The sequence below is a fragment of the Polypterus senegalus genome, chromosome 6 (assembly GCF_016835505.1).
Source record: "Polypterus senegalus isolate Bchr_013 chromosome 6, ASM1683550v1, whole genome shotgun sequence".
Classification (NCBI taxonomy): Eukaryota; Metazoa; Chordata; class Cladistia; order Polypteriformes; family Polypteridae; genus Polypterus; species Polypterus senegalus.
The window spans coordinates 177,246,234-177,273,648 of NC_053159.1; the positions used below are offsets into that span (position 1 = coordinate 177,246,234).

Genomic DNA, 27,415 nt, shown 5'->3' on the forward strand with positions numbered 1-27,415 from the left:
TTCCTCAGATGGGTTTCATTACCTCATAAGATACCCCGGCTTGCTTGTACCCTTTGGAGTCTGTAGCTGCCGTTGTTCAACATGACAAGGACTGTGCCAATGAAAGCTATTATGAGGCTGAGAAACAAGAATAAAACAGTTGGAGACATCAGTAAAACCTGAGGATGACTGAAATCAACTGGCTAGATATCAAGAAGAAGAAAGAACACACTGGTGGGCGCAGGAATTACATAGGGACTGGTAGGCCAAGGAAGACCTCCGCTGCTGAGGACAGAACAATCCTCACTATGGTCAAGAAAAAGCCCCCCCAATGGCTGTCTGACAGATCAGACACAGTCTTCAGGGGGCCAATATGGATGTGTCAGAGACGACTATCAGCAGAAGACCGTGACAGAAATAAGGAGGACACACTGCAAGATGGAAACCATTAGTTAGCCACAAATTACACTTTGTGAAAAGGACTTCAAAGAGCCTGCAGAATTCTTGTGGACAGATGAGACAAAGATGGACGTCATCAGAGTTATGGCGAGAGCAAAGTTTGGAGACAAAGAGGAACTGGCCAAGATCCGAAACGGACCACCTCATCTGTTAAACATGGTTGTGCTGGGGGTGTTATGGCTTGGGCATGTATTGCTGTCACTGGTCCTTGGACACTTCTCTTCATTGATGACTGAACTGCTGATGGCACAATGAATTCTGAGGTGTGTAGAAACATCTCATGTGCTCAAGTTCCAGTACAGGCCTCCAAACTCATTGGCCAGCACTTCATCCTACCACAAGATAATGAGCCAAACAGACTGGTGAGGCAACATGGGACTGCGTCAAAACTAAAAAATGGAAAACTTGAATGGCCAAGCCAGTCACTCAATTGAAATCCAAAACTGAGCAGGTATATCCAGTCAGCAACATCTCTGGAGTTAACATACCTCAGATTATGGGGGCAGTGGCGGGGGGATAGGTGGGTCCACGATCAATCATAAGAGAGGAGGAGAAAGTCAGATACAGACACAGTCCACGAGACTTCCGCCAACTGGCCTCCCACCGCCTACTGGGCACCCTACAGTAGAGTCTGTGCTGGGCTGTCCGATCTGACAACAGAAAGGTCACAGCACGCTGGACTTGAGGTAATAATGGCCCACCCTAGCCACAGCAGCACAAGGCACACAATGTCAAGAGTCAGTGGCATCAATTCAGCAACCAATCTCAGATCATGTTATTTCAGTCCAAGTCTATGACTTGACGGCTAGGAGGTTTACAATTTTATTTATTTATTTAGTCAACACTTTTATCTTGCTAATTATAATTTAACATGCGCATCATGGAGTCATGCAATCACTAAATTATCGCACTGTGTTGGCAGCTGCAGGGTTTAGACCCCCTCCTGGCTGGCTCACTGTGATCCCCCCCGCATCATTGAATCTCTCTGTCATGTATTTAGACTTCTTTTAGAAGGTTGTTTGCCGTGAAATGAGCAGTTTAATGCTGCCCTGATGTGTTCATTTTCCCGAGACCTCACGCCTTTCACCATTTATTGCGTGGTGATCTTCACGTGCATTTCAGATCGAGGTGTCGGTAGAAATGTCATTTATTGTTGGAGCCTCACAAAACGCAATTCAAGATTGATTCCACTTTTTTATTTTCCTACATACACGTACAGGCAGTGTGGTGCAGTGGTTAAGGCGTTGGGCTTCAAACCCTAAGGGTTGTGGGTTCAAATCCCACTACTGTACTAGGGTTGCGCGATCTGACGATTTTAGATTGTGATCAGTCTTCTGATTTTCAAGCAAATCGTACAGATTGTTAATCTTGTATATTCTTATAATACTCGATCCTGATAGATCCGTGCCAGGTTCACAAACCAACGGAATAATTTCCTGTTGTGACTGGACAAATGATATCACGTGTCCCCCCCAACCGCGGCTTTCTTGTGTGAAGAAGTTGAAAACAGTTCATAGCGTGCAAGCAGCATGGCAGATGAGAAGCTTGTGCCAAAGATGGACTCGACGTCAGTCGTGCACGGTCAGATACTACACAAAGCAAAGTTCTACGTGAAAATTTGCCAGACAATGGTCAGCACTTTGGGAGGCAATATGACAAATCTGTTTCATCATCTTAAACGGAGACACCCGATGGAACATGCCGAGACTGTTTCAGCCCGGTCAGTACAACCCCACTCACCTGTATCTAATGTGGTAGCAAAGCAAGAACGGTTGTCGTTGACAGACGCATTAGAGCAGTCAAAAAAATCTGATAAAACCAGCAAACGATGGAAAGAGGTGACCGAGGCGATCCCATTCTATCTAGCTAAGGATATGGGACCATTCAAAGAACATTGACCTGAGGTTCCACTGTATTTCCATTAACCGGAAGTGGTTCTTTTTTATTCACGCAGCTGCAGAGTCCGATTTATTCAACTTAACTTTTATAATAATTGTTCAATATATTATTCATTTGATTTGTTGTTGATGGTTCTTTAATGTATATAATATAAAAATATAATCATTGTCTTACGGTTTTCTCCTCATATATCCATCCCCATATCTGAGTATACAAGAACGTCTAGGGAAGCACTCTTCCAGTTTTTGTATGAGAATTACTATCAGGATTTCTTTACTGTCATGAAGTTTTGGCTTTTTATTGCTCAGTACGTATCAGAGTACAAAACATTGATAGGTGGGTTAGAAAATGTATTGATGGCCAGAATTCATGTGGAAGAAACCGCTCCCCGCCCAGGGTGGTACGCTTCGGCCCCAACCGCTTATGTGAATGGCATGCAGACATATTGGTGCGCTTGTCTGCCCATTTCCTGTGTGGGGGGCCTCACTTGAAGCGGCACCTGGCTCTCACTTGAGGCCTGTCATCCAGCTGCTGACTGTTTAGTGTCTTCACCCCTAATAGGAGTGAGCCTGACAGAAGTGGATGACTGGCCTTTATTGGACAAATAACGTAAAAAAAATCATGGAATATTTTCTCTCTCTTTTTTTTGTTTGCAAGATGGAATTAATAAAGAGCCTATCTGTTTTTGTACATCGAGAACTATTCCAGTCACTTCCTTTTCTTTTGATTATGTTTAGAATAGATTAGATTCACTTTATTGTCATTACACATGTATAAATACAGGGCAACGAGATTCAGTTTAGCATCTAATCAGAAGTGCAAAGAGCAGAAGTACAATAAATATAATATGTGCATATTATGTACAGTTAAATACGATATTTACAGTTAAATGCGATATATACAGTTAAATACGATATGTACAGTTAAGAGCACAGTGAAGATGGGAATAGATATATAGATATATATAAATAGATATACAAATGTTCTAAATGCGGATGGCAAATATACATATTTTACAATATACATTTATATACCTATACATGTATTTGTATGTACTATAATACTATAAGTACTATATATATATATATATACATACAGATGTACAACATACAGGTGTGTTATGTATGTGCAGTAATAATATAAGCACTATTATATATATACACAGATGTGATATGTATGTGCTGTAATACTATGAGTATTGTAATATATACAGATATACAATATATGATATATGATGTACAATGTACAGGTGTGCTGTGTGTGCACAGGTATGTCCAGATATGTACAAGGAAGGGAGGAGGAGTAGTGTAGAGGATTAAGTGTGTGGATGTGAAGGTTCAATGGGGGACTGAGTTCAGAAGTGTGACCGCTGTGGGGAAGAAGCTGTTCCTAAACCTGCTGGTTTTAGTTGGAAGGCTCCTGTAGTGCCTTCTGGAGAGGAGGAGCTGGAAGAGTTTGTTGGCTGGATGTCATATGTCATATTTACATGGAGGCTGACAGAATGGAGTCGCTGCCATCACAAGTATAGCAAGCTGGGTCTGAACTACGCTGGTCGGTGTCTGTGTGGAATTTGCACAATCTTTTGTGCCTCTGTGGGTTCCCCATTTTCTTATTTCCCTCCACATTCTAAACATGTGAGAATCACAGGAATTGGTGACTGAAAATTGGCCCACCGTGGGTGTGTACAGGTGTGCCCTGCAGCGGACTGGCATTAGGTTAATTGTTGATTCTAAACTGGCCCTGTGTAAATATGTGTTGTGCTTACAAAATTATATTAAACAAATGCCTTAAGGCAGGAGTTCTCAAACTCTGTCCTGGGGACCCCCTGTGGCTGCAGGCTTTTGTTCCAAACAGATTCCAAGTCACTGATAATAATTGATCTCATTTAATTAGCTGGTCTTTTTTCTCTTCTCTTATTCTACATTCAGAAAAGCACAATAGTATGATTTTTACATTTTGTGACAGATAGGGGGCGCTATCGCTCCCTTGAACCCTTGTCCAAAACGCCAGACACCAGATAAAGGTCCAAAAAGATGACTTTATTAATACAACACAGTGCACAAAGCACCCTCCTCTCCACTATACTCATTAATTCACCAATAATCACAATAAACAATTCCTCCACACTCCCAGACGCGTTGCCACCCTTCCACCCAGCTCAGCTCGCCATCTGGGAGCTCCCACAATCCTTTTATAGTCCCTGACCCGGAAGTGTTCCAATCCCCAGTCCATGTGATCTTCTATCACTTCCGGGTTAGATCAAAAGTCCTTTTCTTCACCCTGGAAGCACGTCATTCCCCTTGTCCATGTGACTCGGACGTACTTCCGGGGCGTAGGGTAAATAAACACTGTTCCTCCCTGCAGCATCTCCTAGTGGTCCCCATGGTATCCAGCAGGGCTGTGTATAAAAACTCCAATGTCCATGATGCCCTGCTGGTCTTCGGGGAACCTCCATACTGCAGGGAGTGCTCCACCTGGTGGCTTGGGGGTATTGGCCGGGATGAACAGTCGGCCATACACCACAATTTATAAAATACTAGCTGTCTCCCGGGGCTCTGCCTGCATAGTAGTGAAATAGGACAGATGTTAAAAAGAGTTGAGTTGAGGAGGGCCCCACTCGGCTCCATACTCCTTAGGTCCTGCCTCCCACTCCCCTCAGCCTGCAGCCTGGTTCTCAAATTCGTGCGATTAAATTGGTGCCACAACCGAACTCTAATACTTAGAGTGATGAGAGAACTTGTAAAATCAACTGGAATGTTCAAGCAAATTATAGAAAACAACCCAATCTAAATCTGTTAAGTAGTTCTCTTGTGAAAAGTGGACAGACATACAGACAGATGTTGAATTTTATATACCGTATTTACACGTGTACCACGCGCACATTTTATCCCGAAAATTAGCATTAGAAAACCCGGTGTGCGTAATTCTGTAATGTTTACTTCTTCTGCTTGGGCTCGCTGTCTCTCTCGCTCGCTTGCTCGCGCACTTGCACTCTTTCTCTCTCGCTTGCTCGCTCACTCACGCTCTCTTCTCGCTCGCTTGCTTGCGCTCACGCTCTCGCTCGACAGTGATCTCTCTCTCTAAACGCTTCCTATACAATCACACATTTCATACATGGGGCAAAACTTTTTTCGTGATTTTCTTTGTAAAAATTAGGGTGCGTGTCTTACACAAGGACCCGTGGTACACGAGTAAAGGAGAGTGGCAGATCCTGCTACAATATATATATATATACAGTAATCCCTCCTCGATCGCGGGGGTTGCATTCCTGTCCCCCCCCCGCGATAGGTGAAAATTCGCGAAGTAGAAACCATATGTTTCTATGGTTATTTTTATATATTTTAAGCCCTTATAAACTCTCCCACACTGTTAATAAATATTCCCCGCACAGTTATACAGCATAAACCCTTTGTATTCTCTTAGATATTAGGTAAGATTCATTGAAATTATGTATATAAACACAGTTTATATACAGTAAAACCTAAATATTATTTTAAAGATATCGAGTGTCTCCGATATCACATATGTTACAGCCACTACGATAGACAGGCCACCAGCAATAAATACGTACAATGCAAGAAAAAATTGTATACAGTAAATGTGTGTACAGTAACACTAAACGTACGTACATGTACTAAGTACTGTAAGTAGAAATTAATTATGGTTACTCACCAACAATGACTTGTCCGATAACAATGAGTTTTATTTTACTGCACAACAAAGGAGAGCGTTACAGCCCTTAAAGGAGCCACTTCAGGCGATTGTGTAGCACTGCCGTTGTTCTTCTTCTGGCAGTCTTCAATCCAAATCCCTAAAGCAGATTCCATCCCGACTACTGCCTTATTACATCCACTTACAACTCATTTTGCACCCTGGTTAAAAGGACACTGCGGCCGTAGATCTTATATTCCTTTCCTACTTTTAAATAAAAGAATCGTAGCCTTCAACAAATCCAAAGCGTTTACCTTTTTGGCAATCGTTAACATCTTCCGTTTGCTTGGGCACGGCCCTGAAGCAGTAGCAGATCGTTTTGGAGCCATCATGAAGGGCTTGACTATGCACAAAGATAAACACAAAAGAGCACAACTCTTTACACAGCGAAACACGTTGATGCTGAATGAGCAAGACAAGACTTCCTGGTTAACATCGCATTCAGCACACAGGAACTTAACTGTGTGCTCTGATTGGTTAGCTTCTCAGTCATCCACCAATAGCGTCCCTTGTATGAAATCAACTGGGCAAACAAACTGAGGAAGCACGTACAGGAAGTAAAAAGACCCATTGTCCGCAGAACCCACGAAAGCAGCGAAAAATCTGCGTTATATATTTAGTTATGCTTACATATAAAATCCGCGATCGTGTGAAGCCGCGAAAGTCGAAGCTTGATATAGCGAGGGATTACTGTATAAATGTGTGTATATATATATATATATATATATATATATATATATATATATATATATATATATATATATAAGCAATCCCCGGGTTACGTATGAGATAGGGACTGTAGGTTTGTACTTAAGTTGAATTTTTTATGTAAGTCAGAACAGGTACATAAATTTAATAAATGCTATTGTTGACTGACTGTAACCAAGTGCTCTGCCAATGAATGATGGAGTTTCACCTCTCTCTGACCTTTTTATTATTTCTACTTTATTTTCAATGGTGATGGTTTTTCTCTTATTTTCTGTATCACCAGCACTTGCATCAGATTTGTGTTTCAGAGACATTGTTGAAGGGTGAAGATAAAAGGTTACGAGGAGCTCTTCTGCACAGCACTGTACACGCTATCACAGCAGGAAGGCACCCGTCGTCAACACGTCTGATGTACTGACAAGAGACAACTTTCTCCTATGTATAAGCAGGCTTGCTATTGAGAATGAATGGGGGCGGTGAGGGGCGGTTCATTGCAAGCCCACCTCATAGTCACCTCCACTACAGTATGCTGCCTGCAGCATCCTCCCACCGAGAACGAACACGGTGCGGCCAAAGGCGGGTAGTGAATTGCCCCCATTCAATAGGCAGCCATCTGATGCACACTACAATGCTACCCCCCGCCGCCCTGTTCACCCTCAATGGCTTCTGTTCAGCCACAACCGGTTCACTGCTTGCAGCATTACCAGCTGCCCACCGAGAACAAATGGGGCAGTTGTGTGTTGTGGGCTGGCAGTGAAACTGCTTGCTGCTGGGAGCCATCCGAGGGACACTACACTGCACGAGTAGCAAAATCGCCCCCCTCCAGCCTCCGTCCAGCCACCGCTTGCAGCGTCCCCAGGCATGGAACAGGTCCAGGACACAGACAAGCGGACAATGGTTTTGCACCCAACACACTCATTTATTTACAAAATATTTACAATTGTTTTAGTGCACAACCCAGTGCCTCCAGCACCGATCCCCCAAAGTCCAGGCCTCACAGTCTTCCGTGCCTTCCTTCTGGCCGCCTCCACTCCTCTCTACAGCTCCGTCCTCTTCTACCCGACTCTCACTCTCGAATGCAGGGAGGCGGCCCCTTATATACGAGCCCGGATGGGCTCCAGCTGCTTCCTGGCAATCCTCCACAGACACACCCCTGTGTGGCGGAAGTGCCAGCTGCGCACCTGGAAGACCTCAGGGTGTCCCCAGTCTTTTTCCCCCCAGCACGTCCTGGTGTGGCAGAAGTGCTGAGGTCCAGGGCTCTTCAGGCACCGGGGCGCCCCCTGGCGGTGGCCACGGGCCCCTACAGGGTTTGGCTTCCAAGCCGTCTACCCAACCAGGGCGGTCACCCCCCTCGTGGTCTGGAGAAGGCACATCTTCTCCATTCTCGCCAGCTGTTTTTCAGACGCGTCGAATTTTGTTGCAGCAGCGCAGTTACCAATTTCTTTCGCCACTTCAATGACTTTTCATTTAAAACCAGCTTCATATTTTTCTCTGATCGAACGCTCCATCATAGATAAGGGATGCTGTTACGATAAAGGTGTATGAGGGTGTGAGATGCAAAAAACACAAATGAGTGCAAAAGTCGCTTCAGAATAGTTTGGGTATTACTGTGTGGTCACATAGGCACAATAGACAGAAAAAAAGGCAGTGTGCTCCGTGGTTACTCTCTCAGGTTGGCGTTAGCATATCAAAATCTCTTGGTCAAATAATGTGATTTTTCCACATTCGACTTATACAACCGACATTTATAAAATACAGGAAATTATATGGTAAAATGAAGTCCCGACTTATCCGTGGGAGAACTTAAACGCGAGTATCTATCTATCTATCTATCTCTCTATCTATCTATCTATCTATCTATCTATCTATCTATCTATCTATCATATAGTGCCTTTTGTATCTATCTATCTATCTATCTATCTATCTATCTATCTATCTATCTATCTATCTATCTATCTATCTATCTATCTATCTATCTATCATATAGTGCCTTTTGTATCTATCTATCTATCTATCTATCTATCTATCTATCTATCTATCTATCTATCTATCTATCTATCTATCTATCTATTATGCAATGCTGTATCTATTTATCACAGCACTTTTCAAATGTATCTATTTTATATTATATTTTTTCTGGTGGGCGTTAGCATATCATAATCTCTTGGACCAATAGCGTGAGTTTTCCGCATTCGACTTAAACGACCAACAATAGAAAATACCAGAAATTATACGGTTAAATCAGGCCCCGATTTATCCACGGGAGAACTTATCCATGAGTATACACGACAGTGAAATCTGAGGTGTATCTGTGGATTTTTCGTCAGTTCTACGCACAATTGATGGACTATGAATGCGACCATTGTTACTTCCAGCAAAATGGTGCGACTTGCCATACTTTCCACATATCTATGGCTACTATTCGTGAGCATTTCCCTGACAAAAGGATTATTAGGAAGGGTTTATGGCCACCACGATTGCCTGATTTAACAACGTGCGACTATTTCTTCGGGGGTCATTTAAAGGGCTACGTGTATTAGTCAAATCCGCGGAATGTAAGTGAACTGAAGTTGAACATTGAAAATGCGATACAGAGAATCGATCCCATGATGTTGCAAAGAGTGTACATGAACATGCTGAAACAGGCACAGAGATGTATTGACGCACAAGGAGATCACGTTCAGCATCTTCTGTAAATGTGAGTACCATATTTGATTGTGTTTCTCTTCACCGTGTAATGCAGTCATCTTGCTGGAGGCTGGCCACTGTTTTGTGGGCCACCTTGTATTATTGTCTAACCAGTAACGGCACACTGCACGATAACGTGGACTGAATACACTTGATCATTCCTCGTTTTCATCTTCTTTCTCTGTATGTTTAGCATTCGTTTGCTCAGAAGTTGATGCGCTTGCTGCTTCCTGAACAGCTCTTCTTTTCTCCACCCTAGCAGCCCGCTTCTTCTCTTCTTTCGTCGCCATCTTTTTGCGTTAAAACTCATAAAGTCAGTGTTTGTGTTGTAATTACTTAGTACGTTTTCTTTAATTTTTCTCTTAAGCTGGCACTTAAGTCTTCAATCTGCCTTAAGAATGATTTCAGATGTGAAGAGGTAGGGGAAGTGACGACGAAGGAGGTAGGAAATGAGAACGGCGCCTGTATGCATGTGCCGCATGGCCGCCCTGCTGGCCGCTGATGAGAGTTGATTCGACAATAAAATAAAAATAAAAAGAGGAATAACCTTAGAGGTCAATCATCAACCTGAAAGCGGACAGTAGACATCAGGTAGTATATGCGTACCAAATTTCAGGTCAAATGGTTTGCGAGCTACAGGTGATTTAAAATCCTGGACAGACAAATGGGCAGCCATGGTAGCGTATTATATAAGAAGATCTTGTTTATGTTTTATATGAACTTCTTTTTTATTTCATATTGTAAAGTACTCTGAGCTACAATTCTTGTATGAAAATGTGCTATAGAAATAAATCCATCCATCCATCCATCCTCTTCTGCTTATCCGAGGTCGGGTCGCGGGGGCAGCAGCTTAAGCAGAGAGGCCCAGACTTCCCTCTCCCCGCCACTTCTTCCAGCTCTTCCGGAGAATCCCAAGGTGTTCCCAGGCCAGCCGGGAGACATAGTCCCTCCAGTGTCCTGGGTCTTCCCGGGGCCTCCTCCTGGTTGGACGTGCCCGAACACCTCACCAGGGAGGCGTCCAGGAGGCATCCTGATCAGATGCCCGAGCCACCTCATCTGACTCCTCTCGATGCGGAGGAGCAGCGGCTCTACTCTGAGCCCCTCCCGGATGACTGAGCTTCTCACCCTATCTTTAAGGGAAAGCCCAGACACCCGCGGATAAAACTCATTTCAGCCGCTTGTATTCGCGATCTCGTTCTTTTGGTCACTACCCATAGCTCATGACCATAGGTGAGGGTAGGATCATAGATCGACTGGTAAATTGAGAGCTTTGCCTTACGGCTCAGCTCCTTTTTCACCACGACAGACCGATGCAGAGCCGCATCACTGCGGATGCCGCACCGATCCGCCTGTCGATCTCACGCTCCATTCTTCCCTCACTCGTGAACAAGACCCCGAGATACTTGAACTCCTCCACTTGGGGCAGGATCTCTCCCCCAACCCTGAGAGGGCACTCCACCCTTTCCGGCTGAGGACCATGCTCTCGGATTTGGAGGTGCTGATTCTCATCCCAGCCGCTTCACACTCAGCTGCGAACCGATCCAGAGAGAGCTGAAGATCACGGCCTGATGAAGCAAACAGGACAACATCATCTGCAAAAGCAGTGACCCAATCCTGAGTCCACCAAACCGACCCCTTCAACACCCTGGCTGCGCCTAGAAATTCTGTCCATAAAAGTTATGAACAGAATCGGTGACAAAGGGCAGCCCTGGCGGAGTCCAACTCTCACTGGAAACGGGCTCGACTTACTGCCGGCAATGCGGACCAAGCTCTGACACCGGTTGTACAGAGACCGAACAGCTCTTATCAGGGGGTCTGGTACCCCATACTCCCGGAGCACCCCCCACAGGATTCCCCGAGGGACACGGTCGAATGCCTTTTCCAAGTCCACAAAACACATGTAGACTGGTTGGGCAAACTCCCATGCACCCTCCAGGACTCTGCTAAGGGTGAAGAGCTGGTCCACTGTTCTGCACCAGGACAAAACCACACTGTTCCTCCTGAATCCGAGGTTCGACTATCCACGGACCCTCCTCTCCAGAACCCCCAATAGACTTTTCCAGGGAGGCTGAGGAGTGTGATCCCTCTATAGTTGGAACACACCCTCCGGTCCCCCTTTTTAAAGAGGGGGTCTGCCAATCCAGAGGCACTGTTCCCGATGTCCATGTGATGTTGCAGAGGCGTGTCAACCAAGACAGTCCTACAACATCCAGAGCCTTAAGGAACTCCGGCGTATCTCATCCACCCCGGGGCCCTGCCACCAAGGAGTTTTTTGACCACCTCGGTGACTTCAGTCCCAGAGATGGGAGAGCCCACCTCAGAGTCCCCAGGCTCTGCTTCCTCATTGGAAGGCATGTTAGTGGGATTGAGGAGGTCTTGAAGTACTTCCCCACCGACCCTAACGCCCCAGTCGAGGTCAGCAGCGCACCATCCCCACCATATACGGTGTTGACACTGCACTGCTTCCCCCTCCTGAGACGCCGGACGGTGGACCAGAATCTCCTCGAAGCCGTCTGAAAGTCGGTTCTCCATGGCCTCTCCAAACTCCTCCCATGCCCGAGTTTTTGCCTCAGCAACAACGAAGCCGCATTCCGCTTGGCCTGCGGTACCTATCAGCTGCCTCCAGAGACCCACAGGACAAAAAAGTCCTATAGGACTCCTTCTTCAGCTTGACGGCATCCCTCACCGCTGGTGTCCACCAACGGGTTCGGGATTGCCCACGACAGGCACCGACCACCACGGCCACAGCTCCGGTCAGCCGCCTCAACAATAGAGGCACGGAACATGGCCCATTCAGACTCAATGTCCCCACCTCCCTCGGGATGTGGTTGAAGTTCTGCCGGAGGTGGGAGTTGAAGCTACTTCTGACAGGGGACTCTGCCAGCCTTTCCCAGCAGACCCTCACAACATGTGGGCCTACCAGGTCTGACCGCATCTTCCCCACCATGAAGCCAACTCACCACCAGGTGGTGATCAGTTGACAGCTCCGCCCATCTCTTCACCCGAGTGTCCAAGACATATGGCGCAAGTCCGACGACACAACCACAAAGTCGATCATCAAACTGAGGCCTAGGGTGTCCTGGTGCCAAGTGCACATATGAACACCCTTAGGCTTGAACATGGTGTTCGTTATGGACAATCCGTGGCGAGCACAGCAGTCCAATAACAAAACACCGCTCGGGTTCAGATCAGGGGGGCCATTCCTCCCAATCACGCCCTTCCAGGTCTCACTGTCATTGCCCACGTGAGCATTGAAGTCTCCCAGCAAAACGAGGGAATCCCCAGAAGGTATGCCCTCTAGTAACCCCTCCAGAGACTCCAAAAAGGGTGGATACTCCAAACTGCTGTTCGCGATATGCACAAACAACAGTCAGGACCCTTCCCCACCCGGCGGAGGAAGCCACCCTCTCGCCCACCGGGTAAACCCCAATGCACAGGCTCCAAGTGGGGGCAATAAGTATGCCCACACCTGCTCGGCGCCTCTCACCGGGGCAACTCCAGAGTGGTAGAGAGTCCAGCCCCTCTCAAGGAGATTGGTTCCAGAGTCCAAGCTGTGCGTCGAGGTGAGTCCGACTATATCTAGCCGGAATCTCTCGACCTCGCACACTAACTCAGGCTGTTTCCCTTTCAGAGAGGTGACATTCCATGTCCCAAGAGCCAGCTTCTGTAGCCGAGGATCAGACCGCCAAGGTCCCCGCCTTCGGCCACCACCCAACTCGCACTGCACCCGACCTCCTTGGCCCCTCCCATAGGTGGGGAGCCCATGGGAAGTATAGAAATAAATCTTGTTTTGTTTTTCTATTTATGTAGTGTCAGCGGTGGGATTTGAACCCACAACCCCAAGGTTTGAAGTCCAAAGCCTAACTACTACACCACACTGCCTGCCTACAACGCTATACTGCCTTCATATTTTCACTGTTATGTGGGCATTTTTGCCGTGTGTGTGCGTGCGTGAATGTGGACGGGCCCTGCTATGATCTGACATGCCACCCGGGGTTGATTCCTGCCTTACCCCCAGTTCTGCTGGACTCGGTTTCAGCCCGCACAATCCTGAACTGGAATTAAACATATTTGAAACTGTATGTAAAACCAGGATCTAAAAATAGATGGGGGGACGACTTGGGGACAGTAATTTATCAAAGCTTTATGGAGGGCCTTATGGGCAGGCATTGGAGCTCTTAAACAATTTGTGTTGGTTAAGTCAAATCGTAAAAATACATTTAATGTGTGTGTGCCCGAGATATTTTTAGAATTCTCGCATTTTAACATGAAAGACGCAGAGCCGCAGTATATTTTCCTGCACATCCAAAGCTTACTAACTCAATAGGAATGTTACTTGTGCGGCAGTGAGACCCACTGAAATTTGCCAGATGCCACAGGCTAATTACGGCCAAGTATTTCCCTGGACATCTAGTGTGTGAGAAACCATAAATGTGCCTGCGCCCCTTCTGTATTGAATCTGACTTTGTTTAATTCAGAAGTGTTTATATTCTAAACAAGGTTTGCTATTTGTTTTGTAACCTATAATGTTAGTGCAGAACTGGAAGCTGTCATTTTGGTTCTGCTAGTGGTATGGACACTGTGCAATTGCATCTTCCTGGTGTCATTCGTTGGAGTGCGGCACAGTGGTCCGCTGTCTAGTACTATGACTTCACAGATCCATCTGCCAAGGTTTGAATCCTTCACCTGGTTGTGGTCTTTGTGAACTTGGCCTGCTTTCCTAGTGTCTCCATGGGTTTATCCCTCACATCCACAAAGACACACTAGTGGTCCACTGCTCTCTCTCAAGTAACATGGCAGTCTGTTGTTTCTTTTTGCAGAATGAAGGTAATTCCATGTGACAAGACTGCCAAGAAACTGAAGACTTCACCCAAAGGTTAACTCGATCTTCCCAGGATAGGAGAAGAGGAAGAAGGAGTAGGCCCAGATGAACAACTGCATATGTGGACGAGGACATCAGAGTCTGCAGTGTTAGAAACAAACACCTTACAGGTCCTCAGTTGGCTTCTTTCTGAAATACTCACCAAATACCAGTGCTGTCTGCATTAGCACACAGACGACTCCATAATACGCTTCTCTAGTCCTCTTCCGTCCAATGTATGTGTTCTTTTGCCCGTTTTAATCATTCTTTTTTATTTCCCTGTTTCAGATATGGTTTTTTTCATTGACACTCTGCCTCTTAGGCCAGGCATCCTGGAGTCGTCCTTTCTGTGTTGCAGATTACACTGGTATTTGATGTGTATTTAAGGAAGAAGCCAACTGAGGACCTGTAAGACGATTGTTTCTCAAACTACAGACTCCGATGTCCTTGTCCTCTTATGGAGGTTTGCTTCGGGAATTCTACTATTTCTTTTTCTGTCCTCTTCAGATCTCTCAAGACAGTAAAAGACAACTTTGTATGAAATCCTGACTTCCGTGCCAATCTGTCACATGGAATAACCTTCATTCTGCAAAAAGAAACAATAGACGACTGTGTTTGTTGAGAAGGCGGTTGACTGGTAGTGTGTCTTTGAGGATATGAGAGGTAAACCCATAGAGACACAAGGAACACATGCAAAGACCCTGTCACACATGTGTGCATGGGAGGCGGCTAAAGTACAGTGACCAGATTTTTCTGGGGGCAACCTGGGACACGGGGGTCGGGGGGTGGGGGCGGAGCCCCCAGAAGCCAGATAGACTTTAATAATGGAAATGCCTATTTTCGTGTTTCCTGCATCTTATTCTGTACGAGTTTCTTCCATTTGAAACAATCATATTATTAAGCCACAAACATATACCCAATTTCAAAGTAGGGTTCTATACCATTGTATGCTATTTTTCGTGAAATTACAGGCTAGATCTTGCCAAAAACAGTTCGTGAAAATTGACTGAAAGACACGCTTTCCTGAAGAGCAAATAACAAACTCATTAGTGTACATTATATAGTACTAGCCAACTCACGGCGTACCATATGCCGCATAATCAGGCCGTTTTTTTTTAATGATTTTTAACCAGAGAGAGGAAATTAACATTTGAAAAATCGGTAATGTAATAAATCAGCAAGAAAAGCAACATTGTAACAATGCACAGAACGAACCAACACACAATCGTCCGTGACTGAATTTCGCGTTCAGTATGCAGTGCCTGCTCATGTGCCCACCTCCAACTCGTCACTTGAGTCGTTGTCGTCTTTGCACAGTCCAGATGCACCTGTGACTCACGTAGACTTTTCATTGCTCTGTGCGGTTGTGGCTGCTTTTCTATTTATAATCCACCAAGACACCCGACCACGGTAGTAGCGAGGTGGGGCTTCGTTGTTCCCTTCGCATGGTTTTTCATGGTGGACGCGGTCGGGTGTCGAAAACCGAAAAGAATAATGAAAAGTCAACGTGGCTCAGACGTGCATGTGGACTCCTAGCACAGACGAAAGGGACTAACTGGGTGGTCGGTGAGTTTTTGCGTCCGGGCACATGGGCAGGCAGTGTGAATGCCTAGAGAGCGAGGGTAGACGCGGGCCGGTGAAAAAGGAGTATTGGTGGGCAGGGAAACGTCTTTCGTGTTTCTGCAGGAGCATCTAAGAAGACGCATGTTTGTCGCGGATGCGAATTGCTGTATGTAACGTGTAAAAAAACACAGTTTGCTATGGTGCACGCGGTCGTGCGTCGTAACCAAAAACTGGGTTTTTAAAGACTGCTTACTTCATTGTGTTTTAACCTCAGCTGTAAAGGATCGTTTTAAGGATCCCATGGAATACCCCTCGCAAACCGTTTTACACGCTGCATATGGCAACTCACCTCCGTGAGAAACATGCCTGTATGAACAGTCAAAGTTTCTGAATGAAAATGCTAAGTTGTGAATATAAATGACGCCGGTTTTTCTGTGTCGTCGCATCCGAGTTGGTGGGCGTGGCTCTGCGAGTTGTCGTTGTATCGAATGGTCTTAGAGTTTGTGGGCGTGGCTCCTTCCTGCGTGCGCCATAGGTGACTTACTTGTCTGCGGCTTAGTGAATCCACGCTTTCCATGGTTGTCTTGCCTTAGTGAATTATATATATACTAGACATTAAGCCCGTTACAATAACGGGCGCTAGAACAGTAGTGCAGGAACAGTCTATATTAAATGGCAAGGGACCTTGACCTCATTCTGTTTGTTGTCTTAATTTTTTTTGTTAAAAATATTTTTGCAAGAAGCCTAAAGTAAAATAATATTAAAAATAAAATCGAAACGTATATGGCAATACAATAAGTATAATTAATATTGCCTTAGTGTAAAACTTTATAACAATCTGTAATACACAATATCTGAAGAAGATATTTAGAAAAAAGTTTTTATTTTTTTACCTCATGAAATTTTTCAATAAAATTTCACTATAGACAACATTTTTTGTAAACACTCTTGTTCAGGACCATCTACAACGTTGACAACAACATCTGGAAAACTTCTAACTCTTGATAATGCCACATATAACTGATTGTGGCTGAGTACTGGTTCTGGCAAGTAAACACCAAACTTTTTCTAAGGTTTGCCCTTGAGCTTTATTAATTGTTATGGCAAAGGCTAATGTACTGTAACTGGAAATTGTCGCCTTCTTATGGTAAAGGGTAAATTAGTAGAGGATGGAGCCAAATCAACACGGGGAATATTCTGACGCTTATTTTCTTTTTCTTCAATCGATTTCTTTGCTCGTATTTTTCTTTGTCTTTCAGCCTTTCTTTTGTTGATGTTTACTTGCTGAGCTGACCGTTCTTCCAGGAGATGTTGCTTATATACGATTTGAGTGTCTGTGTCTTTTGTCCTACTTGACGTGTCCTTTTTTTGGGTGGCATGTTGTTAGTTGATAGTTAGTTAGTAAACATGCGCGGGGCAATATGTGTGGTGTCTCCCCAGGAACGGATTTTATGTGCGGGGCCGTGACTACCCAATCAACACTCTCCCCAGCAATGCTTATCATGCGCGGCTGCGGCTTCGCCATTCACCGTGTGCCCAGCTTCCAGTGTGTGTGCGTCCACAGTCTCCCCAGCAATGATGTCCTTTATTTGTTAATCATGCGCGGCCGCGGCTATGTGATTCACTGTGTGCCCAGCTTCCAGTGTGTATGCCTCCACGGTGCCATGCAGATCACACCGAGCCCCGTGCACGCACACTTCACCAGAAGACACACACGGACACCTGGACACACACAGGGGTTTTATTAAAGACGATAGATACTGTATGTTATGGACATACCAAAACCTTACGTTGTTAATCAGGAATCGCAGTGAAAGTAGAGAAGTGCCAGAAATGTTTTGTGAATAATTTATTAATACTTTCTGAAATTGAACATGACGCTTTTTCAATGTTTATAAAGGAAAAACAGCTTTTCAATGAGTAACTTTCATAATCATGAAACACTAATATTTCTGAGATGAGTGGCTAGCTCTCAGGACATCAGGATTTTGTAATAACATGTGATAAAACGTGCCACATGAATCACTGAAATTGCATTTCACAATATTGCATCCCACGTACATGTGCTACCGCTAGTGCGGGTCCCGACTTCAAAAGAAGAAACGGCAAACCCAATTCCAAAGAGGCAAGGGAAGAAGCAAAGTCACTCTGCACTCTAAACTAAAGGAAAGCAAAGTAAAATACAGCTGTAAGTGTAAGGAACAGGCAAGCATGCGCAAATGTTGTGACTTGTGTCAAATATTCATGCATTATTAATATATAAATTAATATTATCAGATTCACAACTTCGACGAAATTTACAGAGTACAGTCTGCAGACTTGAGACTATACAGTAAAGTGTGTACAGCAGTACTTAAAGAATAAAGAGCTAAAATTAAACTTAAAAAAATAAACTTTCAATTTTGTCGTACAAAATAAATTAGCAAGTTTAACTCTTTTAAGTTTAAGCTTTAACTTCAGTGAAAACGGCTCACCTCGAACGGCGTATTGACGAGTGAATCACTGAATCAGGCATCAGCTCTTATATCGGGCTCAGAGCAGGAATAATAAGATAATTCCTGGCTCCGAGCGTAGCATAGCCAAAACGTGTCATATCACAAGGACATGGCCGATACCATCCGACGATGCGTCCGCTTCCGCCTTCTCTCCTTCCGTGCGTTTCCATACTGCAAACAATGGCCACCAGCAGGCGTCAGACTCAGAAGAAGGTCGACTAACCGTCTGACGTCATGATGGGTAGAAAGTATGATTTGGAATCAGAAAAGCTGAATGGGGTCTAGGCCTCTAGGGAAAAGTATGCATTTTGTCGGAAAACGCCACAGGCCGGGACATTTTGTGATCTTTTGGGGACGCCGGGACAGGTGATCCAAAAATAGGGACTGTCCCGGGTAAACTGGGATGTCTGGTCACTGTAGCTAAAGAGCTCAAATGAGGGTAATTCCACTCCAGACCAGGAGGGCAGCAGAATGCGCTTAACCCTTTCTCTCTTTCGTCTGCAGACCAGTTACGGAAAATTCCGCCAGGGCCCAATGACATCACTTTTGGTTCGGACTATGCTGACCTCACTTCCTGTGCCTTCCCATAAAACTACCATTTTATCGCGTCCATGTCAGTTCTGTTTTGGACTCGAATCTGCTGTGGAACAAGCCCCAGACACAGACAGGCGGACACCGATGGTTCAAACACCCACACTCGTTTATTTACAGTGTCCATTATTTACAGTGCTGCACACAACCCACAAACTCCCCCAAAAGTCCAGGCCAGCAGTCTAATGCCTTACTTTGTCTTCAGGCCGCCTCCTTTCCTGTCCAAGACCTTGTCTTTCTCCTCACCCGACTCCAGCCAACCAATGGAGGGAGGCGGCCCCTTTTACTCACACCCGGATGAGCTCCAGGTGCTTTCTGACAAGCCTCCGCCGACACTCCCCAGTGTAGCGGAAGTACCAGCTGCGCACCCTGAAACACTCCGGGTGTCCCCGATCCTCTTCCCCCCCCAGCACTTTCAGGTGTGGCAAAAGTGCTGAGGTCCAGGGCTCCATAGGCATTGGGGCGCCCCCTGGCGGTGACCACGGTCCCCATAGCCACCAGGGCGGTCGCGCCCACGTGGTCGGGGTTAGGCATAAGCTCTCCTCCGGGGTGTCCCAGCCGGGTCGCCACACCCCAGCCACCTGTGACACTGTGCACAACTGTGCAACCAATTTAGTGTTTTTCAGCCTGACTTCAAGTATATGAGTGGCTGCCCCAAACCTTTTTTGTGGCTCTTTGTCTATTCATTTGACAACCCCAACGACTTCAGCTGGATGTAAGATTCAAACCTGGTCAGATCGAGTTTGTCTTCTTCTCTCAAGACAGTAAAAGATATCTTTATGTGAACTCTTCAGTTTCTTGGCTCTCTGTCATATGGAATAATAATAGTATAATAATATTAGAGGAATAAAGGTTCCTCTAATAACCAATTAACATTTATCCAAGGCTAAGTAAGGATGAGCAAAGGGAGTTAACTATAAGGACAGTGAAGGGAATGTCTGCTGAAAATGGGACTTTGCAGTCATATAGTATGTGAATGATACATTAAACATACCGTATATACTCACATATAGTCAGGTTTCAGACCCCAACTTATATGCCCATTCAAAAAGGTGACAGTTAAGCTATTATTATTATTTTATTTATTTATTTTTTTTTACATTTTCTTGCCTCTTCCAATCTTGCATCAGTTTCTCAGATGCATCGAATTTTGTTGTAGCAGCGCAGTTACCAAAATCTTTCGCTACTTCAACGATAGTTAATTTAAAACCAGCTTAATATTTTCTTCTGAACGAACGTTCCATCGTAGATAAGGGATGCTCTTACGATAAAGGTGTATGAGGGTGTGAGATGCAGAAAACACAAATCAGTGCAGACATCGCTTCGGAATAATTTGGGTATTACCGTGTGGTCACGTAGGTACAATACATAGGAAAAAAAGGCAGTGTGCTCCGTGGTTACTCTCTCAGGTGGGCATTAGCATATCAAAATCTCTTGGTCAAATAACGTGATTTTTCCACATTCGACTTATACAACCGACATTTATAAAATACTGAAAATTATACGGTAAAATGAAGCCCCGACTTATCCGTGGGAGAACTTAAACGCGAGTATCTATCTATCAAGAACGCGGGGACACAGTTTGAAACTTGTTAAGGGTAAATTTCGCACAAACATTAGGAAGTTTTTCTTTACACAAAGAACGATAGACACTTGGAATAAGAGACTAAGTAGTGTCTATCTATCTATCTATTATATAGTGCCTTTCATATCTATCTATCTATCTATCTATCTATCTATCTATCTATCTATCTATCTATCTATCTATCTATCTATCTATCTATCTATCTATCTATCTATCTATCTATCTATCTATCTATCTATCTATCTATCTATCTATCTATCTATCTATCTATCTATCTATCTATCTATCTATCTGTTATATAGTGCCTTTCATTATCTATCTATCTATCTATCTATCTATCTATCTATCTATCTATCTATCTATCTATCTATCTATCTATCTATTATGCAGTGCCTTATCTATTTATCACAGCACTTTTCACATGTATCTATTTTATTTTATATTTTTCTGTCTGTCTCTCTATAGCACTGTTAAAGATCAGTTGATGTCTCTATCAATTTGTCTGTGTTCTTAGCAATCCCCAGAGCTGAATTTTCTGGGTTTTTTTTAGCCGGATGATTCCAAATTTTCCCAAGTCCTTCTTTTCAGTGTGCGCTACAATGTATGGTATGTGAAATCTCTCATAATGGTCTTCCCTTAAGGTTCATTGTTGCGATTTATGAAAAAAGAACTCTGTTCAGGATGCCTGTAAAGGACGGTGCATGAGCCCAAGTGCATCAGGAGCCGGGCCTTTACCTTTTTGTATAGCCCACCATCATGGGTCGACTTTAAAGTAGATGCAGATTGGCGCTCAGCTCCCTCAAGCTGCTCATTCTTGAAAAGCAGGAAGCTGTGGGAATGCAATTTTCCAGCCTCTGATACAGCGTGTTCTCAGTATGGTGATGGACTCATACAACATAACTCGGTAATTAGGCATTCATGAATTGGCTAAGCGGGGTAATGAGGCCAGCTGTTTCTTTTTCTCTGTGCTTGTCCTCTAAGCCTCACAAACAATCCTTGTGCTCGGAGTGCACGCTGCTGGGGAGCACTGACTTGTGAGAGGCTTCCATAAACTGGGCAGCTCGATATTTCTGCTGGCCTCTTTGTCTATTTTACACCTCCTGAATGACCCTGGAATGGGCTGCCACCTTACGCAGGGCGTGTTGCCGTCTTGTACACAGAGTTGCCAGACTAAAGTAGTGTGTAGTGTGCACTTTGTTCCTGTACTCGCATACAAGCGGGACCCTTATATCACCTAATCACCCTTTCAAGCTTCTCATTCTGAATTATACGTTTCCATTGTGTTGCTGTCTTGCAAGTGATTTAAAGCTGTACCAGTTTATTTCTATAGAGGATTATTTCTGACAAAATAAAGTAAATAAATAAACATGTAAATAAATAAGTACAATAAATGCATTGTGAATGTGACAATAAATAAATACACACAAGGATATGTGCGCCTAAATAATTAAATGTTTCATGAAGCATGTTTTTCAGTGCTTTTGGACTTAATTAATACTTGATTTATTCCTTTCAGTTACATCACACACAACTTTTAATGTGCACTGAAATGTAAGCTGCCATTTTCACCCCTGAACGTTTAGAGGGTGGGCTCTAGAAAGTACCGTGGTTTGATTGGCGCATTGTCAACGAAGCACCTGCTCACGGTTGTGGCTGTGCACGTCTGTGATGGCTGAGTGCTTTGTGAAGTGGCTACTGTAATTCAAGAAGCTTTCAATTCATCATCAGGAGTCTGCATTGTGACAGTGAGGGTTGGCTCCACACTCCTGCGTTTACTTGGGAGCCCCCCGAAGCCGCCACCCTTGATAACATAACCGAGATAAGCGGGCACACCAGGAACCACCTCAGGGTCCCAAATTAGGACCTGAGTGCAGCGATGCAACGGGTGACACCTCAGCACCACAACATTTTGAATGGAAGAGAACACTGTGAGGTTTTTTATAGTGGCTGGAGTGCCAGTCCTGCCACCAATACCCGAGTTCTCCCTGCAAATTGAAGGACAGTAGAAAGCAGGGCTGTAGAGTCAGAGTCGGAGTCGGAGACAATTTTGGGTACCTGGAGTCGGCAAAAAGTTAACCGACTCCGACTCCTACTAAATTTAAATGGGGATTAAAAAAGTAAGTTGAAATGTCCCAATTCACAAACAGTCATAATGAACTACTTCTCTGCTGTAAGAATAAAGCCCAATGCATGCAGTGCATAATGTTACCACAAAACGAACATGTCAAGTAACCATGAAGCATGCTTTTCATTGACTGTATGCGTCACTATATGGGATGTAATGCACAGGTAAGGTGCGGCACCGCTTTCCATTGTGTCGTGTTCCACTGTTACAGGGAACTGTGAACCTAGCCTAAAGCCCCCCATACATTTACAGATGCACTGCCGATTTTTCGCCGCTCAACGAGTCATCACGCGTCAAACGCCTGAAAAATCATCTGGTGTGTTCTCAGCTCCATCGGCTCCCCTTCGCTATGCGCTAGAAGCCGAGAACACAGATCTCCCTACCTGTCTCCAGCAGAGGCTCGTTCTGCTGATCAGCTGGCCGGTGAGTGACACAATGCACTAAACTTCCGGCTGGCTGACTGAGGAGACAGCCACTGCAGCAGACAGAGGCATCACATTACTTTGGATGGGGGCGGTGGTCGAGATTTTCGGCAAGCTGGATCTGCCCGTCTATGTGGACACCCGCAATCTGCGGCCGCCAATCAGTTGTGTTTGTCTTTAATCTGGCATTATAGTAGAGTGTTGGCTTCCTAGCCAGTAGTTCTGTGGTGAAATGACATGTATGTTGCCTTCCTTTCCTTCAATGGATGTAGAAAATACATTAGCAAAGTATATACATACAGAGGAGTCGGAAGATTTAGAAACGTCGGAGTCGGAGCATTTATCTACCGACTCCACAGCCCTGGTAGAAAGATGAGATTTAATAAAATTTTGTAACATTAAGTATTCCCAAAAATGAGTGTGTTTATGTAATGGGCTAGAATTCAGCATTCTAAAGAAAAGGCATTTCTGTGTGTTGCTTAGTGTAATGGGCTATAAACCAGTGTTTTAAAGAAAAGCTTGAATTTCTGGAAAACTCGGCTACAGGTTATTGCTGATAACAACAACAACAACATTTATTTCTATAGCACATTTTCATACAAACAGTAGCTCAAAGTGCTTTACATATTAAAGATTAGAAAAATGAAAGACACAATTATAAAGCAAAATAAATCAACATTTACATCGAATAAGAGTAAGGTTCAATGGCCAGGGGGGACAGAAAAAACAAAAAAAACTCCAGACGGCTGGAGAAAAAATAAAATCTGTAGGGATTCCAGACCAAGAGACCGCCCAGTCCCCTCTGGGCATTGTACCTAACATAAATGAAACAGTCCTCTTTGGATTTAGGATTCTCACGGAAGGACTTGATGATGATGATGATGGTCACGTAGACTTCTGCCTTTTAATCCGTCCATCATTGTTGGAGCATCATGAAGCTTTGAGTAGGTGGTGGTGGCGCAGGCCACCACCACAAAGAAACCGGAAAAAGAAACAGAAAAGAGAGTAGGGGTCAGTATGGATTTTAGAGCCACCATGAATAGTTATTGTGATGAATTGAACATACAGAGTATCAGGATTAAGTTAAAGTGAAGTTATGAGAAGGCCATGTTAAAGTAATGTGTTTTCAGCAGTGTTTTAAAGTGCTCTACTGTATTAGCCTGGCGAATTCCTATTGGCAGGCTATTCCAGATTTTGATGGCCGTCTACAGGACATAAATATTTGCCTGTCTTGCTAAAGAGTCACCTGCTTTGAATAGTCGGACTGCTTTGATTTAGTATCTCATCTACACACAATATGGAGATACAGAACTGTCTGCTTCCTTGGAAAATTGGTTTCTAATTAATTACTCAAAGTAAATATGTTTAAACTATTTGTCATGCAGAGGAAATTGGCTTGCACCATTGTTTTCTCTGATTGCCATGTTGATCTATGCAGAAATTGAAGCATAAATATATTTCTGGGAAAAGGAGAATAAAAAAAGAGAGAACAGAGAAGTATGGACTGCTGCCTGTTTCTTTTATGCTTTACACCAGGGGTCCTCAATCACGGTGCTGGAGGGCCGCAGTGGCTGCACGTTTTCCTTCCAACGCGTTTCCTAATTAGAATTCCGGCCTTGCTGATAATGAAACTGAAAATGTGACTGTGTACCTTGTTAGTGCTTTCATTCATCCAATAGAAATTGTAATTGCGCTTTAGAGTTTCTTTACCTGAGAGCAGCACTAGGGTGCTGTACCGTGTTAGCCATTATGAATGTAGAGAGAAGCCAAGCAAAATGACACCTTTTATTGGCTAACTATACAGATTACAATATGCAAACTTTCGAGGCAACGGTTTACACCGTGCCTGAAGAAGGGGCCTGAGTTGGCTTTTCTTTACCTGAGAGCATTATTCAAGTGTTTTGTGGACTAGATCAGAATTCAACTTAACGCTCCTTCCAATTCCCCTCTCATTTGTTTCTATTTTTTAAACACAGACACTTTTAATGGTACACATGCGCAGGTTTAAAAGGAAGCGCATTGGCGGGAGAGCTGCTGGTTTATTGGTTATCTGTATTTTATTATTAACTAATGTCTGATGAACAAAACAGGCAACAATTCAATTTTTAAATACAGCTGCTAAAACTAAAATAGGCAATTAAGGGTTCTAAATTGTAACAGGCAAGATAACTAAAATTAAGCCCAAAAATGTATTGCTTTAGTAGTAAAAAAGTGGGCTCTAATTTAAAAAAATTGGTTGAAGTGGAAACCTGCAGCTACTGCGGCCCTCCAGGATTGGAACTGAGGACCTCTGATCTACAATATAAGTAAATTTGTCTTTGAAGAATGAAAACACTCACAAGCCATAGAGTTAAACACCAAGTTTCATTATCTAACTGGGAAACTGGCTGGAATGAAAACCTGTAGCCACTGCGGCCCTCCAGGACCGTGATTTTGAGGACCCCTGCTTTACACCATATTGCTGTGGCAACACCCTGTAGCAACAGTGGCTTGTACCTGGCCCAGGTTCCCCTAGGCCTGAGGTCGGTAACATTTACACATGTTTTAATAACCCAATTATTCACGGACACCCGGATCTAAAATGCCATGTAAACTCTTATTCCGGTGAAAGAAACGGAGTCGCTGATCTCTGAGAAATCAGGTTAACACACACACAGATTTCTCAGCGGGAAACCCAGTTGTGTGGCCCTGTAATTCCTAAACGGGGTTACTGTTAAGGATTTTGTAGATTTCATTCGCGCACGCATATAGCAGCCACAGGTAGAAAACAATGAAAGTGTCCAGAAAGATAAATTTCCTGACGCAAAGGTTTGGGTGATCGTATTATTCGCTCTCTTGGCTGAAGTAATCCGTCTCGGTATTTCAAAAAATGGATACGTACAGTGCAAGGCTCAGCAGCACAATCTCGGGAGCATGTTTAACTCTTTTAGGGCTAATTATTTTTTTCCCCTTTTGTCTCATGGCTAAATATTTTTTCCAAAAAATTTATTTTTTTAAAAGCAGACAAAGCAATGGTTTCACACAAAAATCAACATATTTATGAGAAATGTCGCTCTGTTTTATGTTCCATGAGCCCCTACAGTATGGAAATTCACATACTATTACATACCTGTGTGTCTCATCACTCATAAGCTTGCAATGGCTGGTAATCCGTAGTGTCCATTAGCACAATGCGTCATGTGGTGGTCCCGTGGCTAGTTTGCCTCCTCCAGATCAATGTCATTGTGATCCTTCCAGGTAAACATTGCCATGGGTGTGTCAGCTGCATGATCATCTGGGGACCGATCAGCTGATACAGATACCTGACTTACATTTTAGATCTCCAGATCACTTGCATCAAAATTGGAGTTTGATAAGTCAGAGTCCACTTCAGCAATAATACCCAAAAAAATAAGTAATTTAATAATGTATTCACTTCACTCTCCCCCCTGATGTTGATGCCATTTTAGACGTCAGGGATACACACAGAGATACAACGTCAAGTCAAAAAATCTAACAGTCCTCCGAGCAAAGAGGGTCTACCTACCATGTAACTTTTATCACCCTCTGCCTCTGGATGTCAACTTTAGATGACATACACCCTAAAAGAGTTAATGTGTAACTTATTAAAAGTAACTTGTGTTATGTAGTCTGATTACTTTTTATAGTAACCAGTAGTCTAATGTAATATTTATTGAAGTACCAATACCTGCATTTTTAATATTATCCCAGCAGCACTGGGTGTAAGGCAAGAAGGACATGTACCAGTATGCTGGTCCTTTACAGGGCTAAATCACACAAACAGGCAGAAAAGAGTGTGCTGCATGCAGTCCACTAGCGAAACACATTAATAAAGCACCACTTCAGTTTTAATCCAGCTGCTTGCTATAGACAGGTTGAAACAGTGCGATCAGGTGACACAGTGGCCTGTGTTTATACCGGCAGCCATCGGTGGCTCAGGTCTAGGGTGTGAATAAAATGTATCATTTTAATTTTTTTTAAAATAAGATGATTTTATTTACTTTAGTTATAAATGCACTAAAAAGCAAAAAATACATTTTTCTTTAACCACAATTTTCGTGGTTTTATGTGACTAAATAAAATCGTGGGGGCGTACATAAAATAAATGATTTAAACAATTTTTGAAACTTGCTTAGCATGGTGGGGAATTACAACGTTGCTGTTTTTCTATATTTTACGATAAAAGTAGCAATTCTATTAATTGATTGAATGAATTAATTTATGTGCGCCCAACGAGTTTTATTTAGTCACATGTAACCATGAAAATTGTGGTTAAAAGAAAAAATTATTTTTTTGCTTTTTAGTGCATTTATAGCTAAAGTAAATAAA

General features: G+C 43.8%; 1 protein-coding gene across 3 annotated transcripts in view; it reads left to right on the forward strand.

The window, feature by feature from the left end:
- The window catches only part of metap1d (methionyl aminopeptidase type 1D (mitochondrial)), a 212,462-nt gene that overhangs the window by 44,810 nt on the left and 140,237 nt on the right, over positions 1-27,415 (forward strand). The window contains exon 1 of one of the 3 annotated variants that reach the window (XM_039757627.1): positions 14,880-14,968. The exons of the other annotated variants lie outside the window; for them this stretch is intronic. Coding sequence (XP_039613561.1) covers positions 14,962-14,968 — 7 coding nt within the window. The 5' untranslated portion in view covers positions 14,880-14,961. Of the gene's footprint in view, positions 1-14,879; positions 14,969-27,415 lie in introns of those variants that run through there. 3 annotated transcript variants of the gene reach the window in all.